Raw genomic sequence first — 15,063 nt, 5'->3', positions numbered from 1 at the left:
TAAGTTATGACTAGTGGATCCCATGTGTGTTTAATTACAAAAATGTCATTGAGTTATGAGTTATGGAAACAAAGTTATGGTGGTGCCAAACGGACTTCTAGCTATGAGTCTCATCATTTTTAAGTTACGAGTTATGGAAATTGATGATCCAAACACCCCCTAAGTAATCAACTTCTCTAGCATCATAATTTGGCATCGTATGGGCCCGTTTGGTAGAGCAGTTTGAATAATATTGTTTGTATTTTTTTGAAATACGTGTAGGTGAAAAAAATATGTAAAACTGTGTGAAATGTTATTTAAAAACTGAAAATGAGTTGTAAAACAACTCTACCAAGTTATTCTATTATGCATAAAAAACAAAAAATTTGTTGGCTCTGATTTAGTCTTGAGTTTTTAACGTTGTCACGTGAATTTTTGAAACTTGGCTTCTTCTTTTTTTTCACGCCATTATTCTAGATTTTCTAGTATGTTTGTTATTTGATTTTTAGAGTTACAAATGATACTAAATTAGGTTGGTTTAAACTAAATAAAAGTTATTGTCTTTTTCGATAAAGCAACCCAATAGGGCCTATACCAAGCAATTTCTTATTATATTATATTTGTTTTCTTAGTTAGTGGTTGGATTTTAAAATTTAATATCACATGATTTGAAGAACAATTACTAATTTATGGTTGATATAAATTTAACAAAACTTAATGATATGAACTTAATTTGGAGATTTTACTCGAACAGAAACTCTTATGATGTCAAGGATTTGAAATGATATATAACACTGAGTCATTTGAAATTCTTTAAATTGAAAATTTATTTAATAATACTTATTAATTAAATATGTAATCATATATATACACATTAGTCGAACTTTCTTGCACATTGCATTTATTGGCTACTAGTTTGATTAGAAAAACCTAATCTTTATAACTAATTGCAATTGAGCAAAGGTTCAAATTACAATAACTTTTCTGTGTTTCATCACTTACTACATCATTTTTCTGCGCATATTACCTCAAAGTTTTGATTTATTAATATTGGTAATACATGTACCATCTACAGAATTTCAAAATGCTTCATACACAACAATGGGGCTCCTCACTTTGTTAGTACCATCATCCCAAATTAAAGAAGCAGTTTCTATTTGTTTATCTAACGTTCCTTCAATTGTGAGTGCAAACAATTGCTTTTGTCTAGAAGATGTAAATGATAGAACACTAGGGTTCACTTTCATGATGTACGAAGTACCTACCCATCATCTAATTTAAAAAAGAAAAAAAAAAAAAAAAAAAAAAACAAACAAATTACTCACAAGTCTTATCTAAATTGTCATTCAAAATCAACCCTATTTTTATTAATAACCTGCCATTAACTTCTTGGAGAATGCTAGTATGAATAGATGATGCACAGATTTCCCCCTTTGGTAGGTCACCCATGTACACAATGTATATCTGTACTAACAAATTTTTGCCGAAAAAATAAATTAATATAAAAAGCACCAATATATACGCATGAACTTATGTAAAGGCTTCGCCCATTCAACGTAAACCCCAAGCCCAAAATAATTTTAATTCTTGCAAAATAAATGAGTTGATTGCAACCTGTTTTTTATCACAATGCTAGCCCATGACTTATTAGATTAAAAATGACTAAAAATAAAGGCAACAATAATAGTACTAAAAGCAACTAGGCCTAGTCAAGAATTTTCTATCACAACTAACATTTCTTTATATTTTCAATAGAAATATTCACGATTTAAACCCCCCAACCCCAACTATCATTGTATCTCAAAAAAAAAAAAAAAAAAAAAAAAAAAAAAAAGTCAACAGGGCCTATTAAAGAGATATCATGCCTTTCGATCATCATTAATCGCCCCATAGCAGGGCAAGTTAAGATCAGGGCCGGCCCTAGGCTTAGGCCAATTAGGCCATTGCCTAGGGCCCCTCACTAGAGAAGGCCCCAAATTTGGGGTCAATTTTTTTTTTTTTTTTTTTTATATATAAATATTTTTGGGAGATATTAAAACATTTTAGTTTACATATTTTTCACTATTAAGAAGACTCAAATAATTAAATAATGCTAGAGATAGAGATAAGACAAATTTAAATAAATAGGTCTTACAAATAGATGTGTTACTAATCACAAGTAATTCAAATAGGAAAATGTTAAAAATACTATAAATTTTATAACATAACTTTTATTTTTTAATTATTTTATACAAGATAAAAAATCTACCCTATCCTAATCTAAGTGTATATATGTGTGAAACTCTCTTCTAGAGACTTAAATCTCGGTCATTGCCCCCCACACCCCACAAGAACTTATACTTGTGGAGTGATCACTGTACCAAGAGTGCGTGGTGGTCTCCATAATTTTTATAATTTGATGTGACAATGAATATGATTAATAATTTTTATAATTTGATGTGACAATAAATATGATAGGTAGATTTCAACAAACTATTGAATGCATTTTTGAATGAATATTTGTGATTGGTGATATATCTTTGTAATTCTTATGTTGTAAATTTTATAATATTTCTAGTATTTTTGTAAGTCTCATGTCATTAATCACATTCATTACAACACCAATTTGTAGTAAAATTTGTTATAACTTTATCATTTTCTTAAAAAAAAAATCATATTAAAAAGTAAAAAGAATGGATTTAAAAAAAATTAGTATATAAAATGTTAGTTAAATATTATTTAAATGATAACATAAAGCCCCTATTTGAAAATTTCGCCTTAGGCCTCTGAAACGCATGGGCCGGCCCTGGTTAAGATCAAAGGGAGACTTTTGGCTTTCCATTGGATAACTCTCCCAAGAGCTTGTGGTCTAGTTAACTATTAAGGTTGTTCACTCAAAGCGTGAGAGAAATGGGCTTATATAAAGGAATGAATTGAAAGCTGTCTATGGGTTCTCAAACAGCAAAGCACGGCCAACAAAACAAAACAGTCCAAAGTCGGCACTAGCAGTGTTCTTGTTGAAAAAAGAAATGGGCTTTGTAATGGATGGGATTGAAATTAAGCTTTAAGTCTTTGGATTCTCAAACAGCAATTGCTAAGTCTGCCAATAGACTAAATTGTCTAAAGCCAGCACTTACATTACAATGTTCTTCTTGTGAAAGGGAAAACTTACCCAATCAGCATATATTATTATAACATTTTTTTTTATTACTTAGATTCGCCCGGACAAGAGTCTAATCAAGAAGGTTTCTCAAAATTAAAGTAGAATAGTCCATTTAATTAGAAGACAGAATCTTTAACCATGATATTACAATTCATTGTAGAACTAGATCAAAGGTTCAGATTACAACAATTTTGTCTCCATATTTCACCACTGCCTTTCATCCCATTCTTTTGCGAAAATCACTTCAAAGCTTTTGATTTATTTATATAGCTAATACATGCTAAATAGAACTTCAATTTCAAAAGTCTCCATATACGACAATGGGGCTCCTCACTTGGAATGTACCATCATCCCATATTAAAGAAGCAGAGACTATTTGTTTTTCTATTGTTCCTTCAATTGTGAGCGCAAACGATAGCTTTTGTTTGAGAGATGTGAATGATAGAATACTAGGGTTCACTTTGATACTAAGTCCATGTGGGGAGGTCACGATAGCTTTATACGTAGATGTTGATGATCCAACATTGGTGACGGTCCGATTGAAAACGTGACTTATTGAATTCGAGAGTGGTGTGGATAGAGCAAAAGAAGGATAGTTTAAATCCAAACTTTTTTCATCAGTTTCTTTAGAACAGCTACTTTTGTCCCCAGTAACATGTTGTAATAACTTGGTATTATAACCTTGAGCACACAAAAATTTTATGTAGTCAAGTGCATCAATATCATATATTAAGCCAGGATTTGGAGCCTTAAGAGGATTAATATTGCCTGCACCATATGCAAATTCAGCATCGGGGTTCTTTTCAGCACTCATGGGATCAGCTGCAAGTTATACACCAAATTGGAGTGAGTTGATAATGATTAAAGATTATGGTCTACATCAAAATTGAGTAATGCTAGGAGCACAATATTTTTTAGGACTATTGTTTCACATAAACTTGAAGTAGCATCATTTATACTTATGTTTATCACTAACAAGCACAATGTTGTCTTTACACTTATTGATTAAAATTACCAAGATTGAGGACTGTATATGGTTATTACCAGTAGTCATAAGAGCAGATCTAATAGAGGCTGGCGACCATGTAGGGTGAAATGATTTGATGTAGGCAGCTACTGCTGTAGCATGTGGGCAAGCCATTGATGTCCCTGAGATTATATTATATGAGCTTGATCTCTTATCAGATTCAACACCGGAAATTGGGGAAATTGGAGACCATGCAGCTAGAATGTTAACTCCAGGAGCAGCTAAATCCGGCTACAATAACCCAAAATCATGATAAAGGTATCAATAAAAAGTGCAAGAGTACAAATGTATATAAAATTATTAGTAAGGCACAAAAGTTCAATTTAATTCTTTAGAAACTAAACCTTATGTTCCCCAATTAAATTCAACCACGTGACACATTTTATACAGCATTGATCAATGTTATTACATGGTTAAATTTATTGGAGAACGTAAGGCATAACACCTTACAAGGTATTTTACCTAATTTTTTCATTATTAGCAAGCTGATTATTAGAAAAAATTGAAGAAAGATTAATAGCAAGTTACCTTGAGAATGTTGTGTGCAGCTGGATTTGGGCCTCTTGATGAGAAGGGGGCTATGTAAGGGGCCAATGTATCTTTACTTTCATTACTCCTAAGAATAGTCGCAGTTGGGCTCCTGTAAATTGTGGATGTTTATTAGGAACTTAAGATTAGTATGTCTTGTGAAGTCCTTAATTGTCTAAGGTATTTTAGATTAATACCTTGTCGAATTTAGGTACGTGCGAATCTTGCCACCATTCTCAAAGCTAAGGTAAGATGCAGGTAAGGGAAAAGCCATGGTTTGAGAATTGGGGTTTCGGCCTTGCATCACAGCACCAACTGCACCGGCTAAGAATGGCCCAGACCCATCACTAAGGGCATCGCAAAGTACAATTTTACCTTTCACCAAATTTTGGTCCAGTGAATATTTCTGACAATACCTTCATTTTTACAAAAAAAAGTTTCCTTTTTTTAACTACCAAGTTGAAGCACAAAAATATTTCAACTGCTAGTTTGATAGAGTTGTGCAGACACAGGTAATAGTTAAACTTATTTTCATTGTCTATAGTATAGAGTCCATATAGATTTTTTATTTTTACTTTTCAGTTACCTGGAGTTGAACTCTGATGTGGTGTTTGGTGCATCCCCACTATAAATTATTGGATACATATCATTCTTGAGATTAAATGTATTAACCGAAGTTCCCTACACAGAGGAAAAATATTCTCCAAATTAGTTTAATAGTTTTTTTGATAGAAAACTAGTTTAGTAGTTTAAATTTTATTGCATACACTTTTTATGCTAGATTATAACATACACTCTACACTTGCGATTCCACACGTTTAAATTTTAAACCCAAAAAAGAAATGAGAAAAGAGAAATATGAACAAAAGAATCATAAATGAATATTCATAGCACCTTTTCTTTATTTATTAGTGATATCTTTTTTGGGGACAAGAAGAAATCGTACGATACAGGAATATAGTACACTCTTCTTTTATATACATTTGAGATTTTTTTTCTTTTCTTTTTTGGAGACTTATGTATAGGTTTCGGTTAAGAGATTTGAAATTCAATTCCTGCCTATATAAAAAATCAATTAGTATCATTTTTTATGATAAAGAGTTATTATCAAGAGCGGACATCATAGGTTGAAACTCTTTCAAAAAATAAAAATAAATAAAGACTCAAGTATGAAGACATATTATCTATATGTGAAAGCAAGGCTTAGTAAATCAAATGCACTTGATAATTTCACCCAAAAACAAGGGAGTATTGATTTTAATTATTTACCACATAGATCATTTGGCAAAATGAGAAGAAAAAAAATACCTCATAGATCTTGTTGTTGCCTAATCGGACCTCAGTGGAGAACTTTCGATCAATGGTGCTTGCAGCTACAGAAAGAGACCATGGGGAGAAGTTTGAGATGGTTGCTGGACCAGGACCCGAGTTACCAGCAGAAGTTGATGTCAATATTCCATTTCTCATAGCATGAAAGGCTCCAATGGCAATTGGATCTGTGAAATAGTTCTTAGGATATCCTCCAATGGAAATAGATATAATGTCAACCCCATCAGCAATGGCATCATCAAATGCTGCAAGAATGTCAGCATCAAAACACCCATTCGACCAACACACTTTGTACATGGCAATTCGTGCTGATGGAACACCTCCTCGTGCTGTTCCCAACCTAAACCCTTCTAGGCTTGCCTTGCTAACTATGTTCCCAGCTGCTGTTGATGCAACATGTGTCCCATGGCCCTCCGAATCTCTTGGGGATTTAATATCTCCTTCTTCAAATATTCCATCGCTTCGGTAATATTTTGCTCCAATGATTTTACTGCGTTAAGCGTCACCACATTTCTTAGCTATTATTTTTTGTTAAAATTCAATTTAGTCTACTGACTTTTATTTCGATTGTCAAATTAGTATATTTTAGTACATTTTCAATAAAAATCTAAATATGTTGATGTCAAACATAGGAAAAATTTGTTAAATAGTATAATTTTAGGAAAATTTGCTAAATAGCACATAACTAAACTTATTTAGTTATGTAGCACATTTTTGGAACTCACAAACTCGAGTTCCAAGTAAAACTTGAGTTTACCAAACTCAAGTTTTAAACATTATGTTTGATCATATTGCAATAATGCTTGGAACTTGAGTTTTAGAAAACATGGTATATAACTAAATAAGATTTACCTAGTGCTTTTTTCCTAAATATTTCCAAAAATCATGTTGTTTGGCAAAAAAGGCCCCAAACACATACTTCCCTTCACTTTTAGTTCAATTGTCAAATTAGTTTTTTTTTTTTTTTTGTCAATTTAGTCCCTTCATAAAATTTGTTAGCAAATGATGCCATTTAAGCATTAATTTCATTAAAAATCTAATTGAAAATATTCAGAGATGTGTCATTTTATAGATTTCAATGTTTAATGAGTATTAAATATTTTTTTAAAATAAAAAATATACCAACGACTTCATTTGCTAGGGACTTTATCATTGATAAAGCTTAAACCTTTAACAACTAATTCAAAAATGAAAGTAAATAAAGCTAGTCATCAAAATGAATTTTGACCTTGTTTTTCACTCATAATTTCAATGTGTGTGTGAGTGTGAATGAAGTGCACTAGTGAACTTGCTGATAACAAAATACCATTGGTTGGATGTTAGAGATATACTTGTTGCAAGTAAAATTGGTTAAGCCTTTACAGCTACCCTTCCATTTGCGAGGTGGTGGACCAAATCCTTTGTCACTAAAGCTATCAGCCTCTGGCCAAATTCCTGAGTCCAGAACACCGATAATGATGTTGCTTTCGATTGTTCTTCTATCCAATTGCTTTGGGAAGCCAATGAAGTCCCATGACCTTGTTGTATGTAGCTCATTTTGTTTGTTAGGGAACACTGACACTACGCCATCCATTGCTACATATTCATTGTTACAACACTTTGTTATGGATTGTCACAATCTCTCTCTTTTTGTGTGTGTGTGTGTGTTGGGGGGGGGGGGGGGGGGGGGGGGGAGGGGGAGAGGAGAGAGGGAGAGATTAAATTCACCCACCTGCCATTTTTTGGGCTTCTTGCTCAGTTAGCTCCACTACAAATCCATGGAAACTCCTCTTGTAGCTATAGAGTAAAGATTCTGGTCCAATATGACTGCATGCAGCCATATTCATTTAAAAGGTTAAAAGTGTAGAAGCAGTTCAATTCACGCAAGGTATTCTTCCTTGTTCTCTTGAAAAAGAACAGTAAAGAATTGACCTCTCTTTTCTTTAAATTTAATATTTCCATTTAGGTAGTTAAAAAATAGTTATGAGAGAGAGAGAGAGAGGACCATATTTAGGATATTGAATTCTTCAATATACTTTGCAATGAATATAATCTATTTCATAATAAAGATTAATACTTAATAGTTAACATAGATAAAGCTTAATCGAGGAAGTAACTAATGAACCATCAATCCCTCGATCATAACAAGTCATATCAATTATAATGTTGATTTAACAATTGAAAGGCCAATTTGGCTTTCCTTTAAAAAAATAATTAAAAAAAAAAAAAAACGGCCAACTCGGCATTTAGAAAGGTAAACTTAGCAAATCTATTACTGGTTAACCATCAAGTCCATATACACCCTCCTCAGTCTTCACCCATGTCATCGTCATCATTGGTGCCTCCTAATCCATGTTAGATATTCACACAAGTCTTATCCTAAGTTCTCATACTCATTCTTTTATTGACAGTGTCTTTACGTTATTGTGCATTCACCCCCACCAATTCCTCATATTAAGAAAAAACTAACACAATATTTTAATTTTATAAAAAAAAAAATCGGGATGGAATAGAATATCACTATATTTAGAAGTTTATTAAAAAAGGAGGGTTGGAATAGAATGAAATAAATATGGTATATTTTTGTTTTTTTTTTAAATAATTAAAATATAATGGGATCTAAATTATGGATGTCTATGTTGGATACACTAATAACAGGTGCTAACTAGGTAAACTATAAGATTCTTTGCATTTTTTTTGTGTGTTTGGGAGTTTATAAAAGAAATAAATATATAATTAATAATATGTCAATCTCCTTCTATTTAACTTTTTTTAAAACATAAATAAAATTGGTATTTCACCTTCATTTCATTAAACCAGTGCATTCCATAAATATTTAGAAGGGAATAAAATGAGCATTCTCTCAAAACCATTGCATTCCATAAACATCTCTCAAATACCCACTTAAAAAAAAAAAGTATTTTCCACTCTTTTCCTTTCTTCCAAAGGAATCTGATTTTACTTATTATTTGGTGACTCATAAAACTATCTACCTATATTATTTAAAAAGTCACATAATTTAATAAATAGGTTATGTTACTAAACATACATGTTAAAAGCTTTATCAATTGCCACATAGTAAGTTGGAGGAATTTTTCTTTAAACTAGTTAAAGGTGAACTTTTTGTGATAGACAATAGAGGTGGTAGTTTTGGAACATTATGATGGCAGGTTGTAATGGACTTGTTGAGCTGATTTTGGGCTGCCTTTAATCATTGAGCTAGCACATTTAATTGGTGTGGCTTGTTATTATTGGGCCATTGTAGGGAATATGCACCGATCAATATAGTGTCATAGGGAGAATATCACTTATAATTGGTGAATATGTAATCCCTACAATGTGTTAAAGGTGGCCAATAAAAGGCACGATCAATTACAAATTTCAAGCAAACAATTCAAAGCCAACTCAATAAATTATAACTCACAAGTTTTTAACGAAGAGATGATGGAAAAAGGGGGAGGATAGAAAATGGAGAGATGATGGAAAAATTGGAGGATAAAAAAGATTTTAGTTTTTCTCATTTGTATTTGGTTGAAAGGGTGGAAAAGTGAAAGAATGAAAAACTTTTTTGTTTAGTTGAAAATAACGTTTGTATAAATTTACTATTATGTCCCTATTAAGGTAGTGTTTGCCATTAGCTTAAAAAGACATTTTTTTTTTTTTTATTATTATTCAGCTTATTTTTGTTACTATTCATGAGTTCCAATGCACTTTTTGATACTATTTATGAGCCTCATTGTACTATTTCAACTATTTTTTAGCTTTATTTACAGCATTTTCAACAAAAAGTTTTCAATTTCCGTTAAATAAATTGTTTCCAAACGGATTCTAAATAAAAAAAAAGGTAACACATTATACTTTTTTTTTTCAAAAAATGTATAGATAGACACTCCATTAAAGTATTAAAAAAAAAAAAACAAAACAAAAAAAAAATAGCATAAGAAATTAACCCAAAACTATTTTCTAAAAAAAAAAAAAAAAGTTAACACGTCCCAAAAAAAAAAAAAAAAATGCCAACACGTTAGTATAGGGAAATTTTTTTTTTAAAAAAAACCAATACATTGGAGGTGAAGTCCAACGTGAGGGGTATTTTTGGAAGCTCATTTCTTGAGATTCCCCCTTCTAGTTTTCTCTCCATTTTGGGGAGAAAACATTTTAATGTGCCTGGGGAGAAAACACCGTTTATTTTCCTTCCTCTCCATCAAACCAAACACACTCCAAAAAAGTTTCACTTCTCATTTTTTCTCCAAAGTTTTTCATCCATCTATCCTATTTCACCTCCAAACAAATACACTCTAAAGATCCGTTTAGTTGAGGAGATGGAAAAATGGGAGGATAGAAAATAAAGAGGGGATAGAAAAGAGGGAGGATAGTAGAGATTTTAGTTTATCTCATTTGTGTTTTGTTGGAAGGGTGGAAAATTGTAAGGATGGAAAACTCATTTGTTTGGTTGAGAAGAAAAGTAAGGGAATAGAAAATATAATTTGTATAAAATTACTCTCATGCCCTTATTGCATAATATAAGGAATAATTTCCTTACAATCATTAAAAATAAACTTATTATCAATTAAAATTAAAACAATATATATATATATATATCTTATAAAATTTAACACATCATTAATAATATTATTTTATTTTATTTTTCTTTGTTATATATATATAAAGAGGTGAAAGGTGGAAAACGTTAAAAAAAATGTTGATAAAAAAAGAGGTGAAAGCCACCAGGGACCCCACCGTTGATCAAATAAGAAAAAACAAAAAAAAAGAAAAATCCACTGTTTGATTAAAACGTTGAAAAAAAATAAAGCAATGTAAACATAAGTTCAAAAAGAAAAAAAAAAACACAAAAAAGGAAAACTGGAAAACGTAACTCAATGCATAGAGGGGCAGATTTTGTTTTTGGTAGAACCCATGTTTTCACCTCTCAGTTTTCCCCCATTTTAGGGAGAAAACTTTTTGATGGGTCCAGGAAGAAAATAGCCAAGCCCTATCACAAAATTTTCCACTCCCTCTCCCAACCAAACACCTTTTCAATTTTCTTTTTCTCTACTTTTTCTCCTAAGTTTTCCATCATCCCTAAAATCCCTCCAAACAAACACACCCTAAGCCAAATGCATCTCCTTGTCTCTATAACCAAAAATTCCTGATTCTCTCACATTGATAAGAATTATTTGTCACTAAACATCCATGACTTTACCTTCACATTATTAGGCCATGGCACTCTTTCATTATAGAGAATTTTGAATTTCTAATTCCATGTTTTGTGACGTGAACTAATCACAATTTGCTGTGTCAAGCTTAACTGATAATAACAATTGAGCCTAATTAAAAAATAAGTTTGGATTTTTTTTTTTTTTTTGGGGGGTGCGGTGGGAGGGGGATGAGATTGAGGTTGAGGATTTGGATTTAGATGATCTTGACTAGGTGGTCGAGGCAAACAACAAGGGGGGGTCATGAGTGACAACGATTATTGGGCCGATTAGAATTAAGGCTTAATCGATCCGTGTCACTGCCTGCCTTTTAAAAAAAAAAAATTAAATTAAATCAAGCCACCTCTCTCTCTTAATCTCATTAATTTCTTTTTCTTTTGGGTAAATTACACTAACCTACCTGAGATTTGAGGCAATACCAAACACATCCAAAGGTTTTATAAAATGACCAATTTGGTCCTTAAACACTAACACCGTGTTATGCCGTTTGTTGACTCTCATGACTCATCCAAACAATTTTCTAGTTCATCTTGTTCTCTCTTTCTTCATTTTCTATCTTCTTTGCCCAGAACATAAACACCACCTCATTCACTCACTCTCAAGCTCAAACCAGTATCAAAGGATATACATGACCCTGTATTTAAGAAACATGCAGAAAAATGAAATCAAATCTGTATTCATTTTCCAAAACCAAACCTAGTCTCATTTGGGGAAAAAAATTTACAGAGCATTCAAAAATAAAAACAAAAAATCTACTATTTTGTACCGATAAATTTCTTTCACTCTTTCTCTCTATCATTTTCGCAACGAAGCTCCCTTCTTGTAATGAAAACCACCCTTCAATCCCAATAAGACGCAAACTTCTTTTCCCCAGAAAGACCCAAAAAACTGAAAACAAAAGGCACCCTTTGCATCTATTTTGCTAGAACTGAGATCGAAAATTGCTGACTATTTTTTTTTTTTTTAAAAGGAAACATAGATCAATTCAACCAATCAACCATCCAACATCACTCCTCAAACTGACCCAAATCAAAAAAATTTCAAAATAAAAACCCATACCCACAATCGCCGTCCACCACAGCACCACCCATCCTCCTCAAACCCAAACAATTTCAACCATCCAACATCACATGATTGATTTACTATTCAAACCCAAATCAAATCTTAAAAATAAAAACTCATACCCATGACGGCTTGCTCCAAATTGTGACCTTGCCACTGCCGCCCACCACTTGTCTCAACCCAGCAACCGCCGCCATCATCCTTGGAGATCCCGACCTAATCGCCGTCCACATCCTCGTATGGCGTGAGTTTTATGGGTGAATAGGCTCTGAAATAGTTCTGGTGGCAGAGTTGTTGGTCATTTACTTGAGTATGAAACTCTTGTGGCTTGGGCTTGAGAGGTGTGAAGATCGAAGGGAAAAGCAAAGAAAAGGAAAACTAAAAACTAAATAAAAGGATTTAATAAACAGTGCACAAACGGCGTTAATGTTTAAGGATCAAATTGGTCATTTTCTAAAATCTTTGGATGTGCTTGGTATTACCCAAATTCTCAGGATAAGTTAGAGTAATTTACCCTTTTCTTTTTCTTTTATTAATAGGAAGAGTAACTATGAAATATTTATGTGAATTTATTATTGCATCTATGTTGGCATGATTTGTGATATTCAATTGGATGGCTGAAATGTAATTGTACTTGATTGAGACTTCTATGTACTTGGTAAGGATTTTTTTGGAAAAGGTGATGATGTAAAAAAAAAAAAAAAAGACTATTGAATTATTATTATTATTTTTTTTTAGAAACCAAGAGGGTGTTTGGTACACCCATTCAAACACGCATTTTCAATTTTTAAATAATATTACACGTATTTTTATACACTTTTTCACTAACACATATTTTTACACATGTTTTCAAACACATATACCAAACACCCCTAACTCTTTTGTATTAGTTAAGTACAAGTTAAACATCATAATTTCCCTCAAAAAACAAAAAAAGGTTAAACTTCATAATATTTTAAAAACGCAACCAGCCACAATAAAATAAATAAATTTTTCTCAAAATTTTTGAGACATATTTTACTTCAAAACAAAGGAAAATGTAAGTATCTTATAAAGCCATTATACTACTTTTATAGTTTTATAACCTGCCAATGACTTCTTGTAGCATGTTTGAGTAAAGGGATGATGTGGAAATCTCGTCCCTCCTGTTGCCCATATACACAATATAAGCCTGCACACACAATATCATATATACAAGGTAGAAAATATAAAGTATGTTTAACAGTTTAGGTCGTCCCACATAAAATAGAAGGCAAATTTCATGGCTATTAGGCCATTAGTTAGGTGGCTAAACTGGCTTCCATAAAAAATTAATAGAGATCAGCTATAGAAATATTTGCCTTTCGCTCATTCTGAGAAGCTGAGTGACCAATAAGCAGAGTAGAGGCGGCGAGGCTGAGAAGGAGAAGCCATGAAAGACTAGTGGTTTTGCTTGCCATTGGAATTGGATGGTTTGCTATGCTAGCTATAAACTTGGCTAGCATGTAGCAAATATCTTCAAACAAGATTTCAGCTAAACTGTAACTCCAGCCCCTTCAAAACACTATTATTCTCATGCAATATTATCCAAATGAGTCAAGTATAGTATTTAAAAATCAAGAATTTAAGGAAAACTAAAGAGTTTTTACCTTAGTTTCTAGACATGCTGAGCCCAGAGGAAGTGTTCTTAATTTTTACTGTAAGCTAAATGGAAAACAATTTCCTGAAGGAGGTTGATGGTGCCTTGAAGTGGCATCCAATGATGGGAAGAAGTGGTTGCATAGCCACTTTATATAGCTGTGGAATTGGGAGTGATGTTTGAGAGCTTAGGCTTCAAATTGACCAAAAAATCCTCACTGTACTGAATGCTGCTATACATTTGAGTTAATCATGTACTAATGCAAAGCAATAATACTACTAATTTTCTAAAACTATAAATTCTCACATGATACTAAAGTTAGATGAGTTTTCAGCCCAAGAATGTGTGAGATAAATAAGCAACATTAACTTGTAATTTAAATAATAATTACAGTGTCACAAAAATTCTACTTAAAATATTGACATGTAATTGGAGATTGCAATGGGTTGGGTTTAGTGGGTTTTATGATTCATCCTGATTTTAAAATTAAAGTAAGGTTTGGGAATTTTATTAATGGATTTAGGGTTATATATTTTAACTCACTACTGTTTGTGAACAATTTGGTTTCTATATATTATACCAAAATAATGTTTTCGTCCTAAAATTTGCATAAAATTTGTTTTTTGTTCTTAAACTTTAAAAATGTTCTTCTTTCATCTTCGTTTAGAGGAATATACATGTATTATGAACTTCTTTTCAGAACCTAAGTTCTTCCCTAAGGTCAATCAAAAACCTTCCCCGTTTTCTATTGAGAGGAAAAATTTGGAGATTTTTGTTAAGTATTTGAGTTAATTCCTTCCTCAAAAGACAAGTAGATAGCTATGAGTTGGTTAGCTATCTAAAACGAGCTTCGAAGATGTGTGTGTGAAAATTTGGAACAAGTTGATTTTTTTTTTTTTTTTTTTTTTAATGAAAGAACACTTTTATCCCCGTGAATAACATTGACAAAACATGTGGGGCCAAAAACTACATCCAAAAAAACAACCCCACGGCTATTGAGAGATCACTAATTGGCCATTACATGAGAAGTTATGTTTCCTACTCTATTAGTCTAATTAAAGGAAATTGACTCAAAATGTTCTCACTAAAAAAAAGTGTCTTATAGTCGCGTTTTAAAAGCGCGGCTATAGCTCTTAAAAACGTGGCTATTTGTTTATTGTTGAGCTATGAACACTCTGAACTGTGG

The 15,063-nt window shown here is 32.1% G+C and overlaps 1 protein-coding gene across 1 annotated transcript; it reads right to left on the bottom strand.

The window, feature by feature from the left end:
• Positions 1-3,214: 3,214 nt before the first annotated feature.
• Positions 3,215-14,047, bottom strand: LOC126697598 (cucumisin-like). The gene is made up of 11 exons (XM_050394667.1): positions 13,888-14,047; positions 13,600-13,802; positions 13,345-13,430; positions 7,717-7,811; positions 7,337-7,580; positions 5,985-6,495; positions 5,263-5,357; positions 4,874-5,092; positions 4,677-4,788; positions 4,166-4,379; positions 3,215-3,943 (listed from the first exon to the last, which is right to left on the bottom strand). Exons 2-11 carry the CDS (start codon positions 13,741-13,743, stop codon positions 3,420-3,422), a joined length of 2,244 nt encoding a protein of 747 aa, XP_050250624.1. The 5' UTR covers positions 13,744-13,802; positions 13,888-14,047; the 3' UTR covers positions 3,215-3,419.
• Positions 14,048-15,063: the final 1,016 nt, after the last annotated feature.

This window comes from Quercus robur, chromosome 8, assembly GCF_932294415.1.
Source record: "Quercus robur chromosome 8, dhQueRobu3.1, whole genome shotgun sequence".
Lineage (NCBI taxonomy): Eukaryota > Viridiplantae > Streptophyta > Magnoliopsida > Fagales > Fagaceae > Quercus > Quercus robur.
This window is presented reverse-complemented; position numbering and strand designations above follow the sequence as displayed.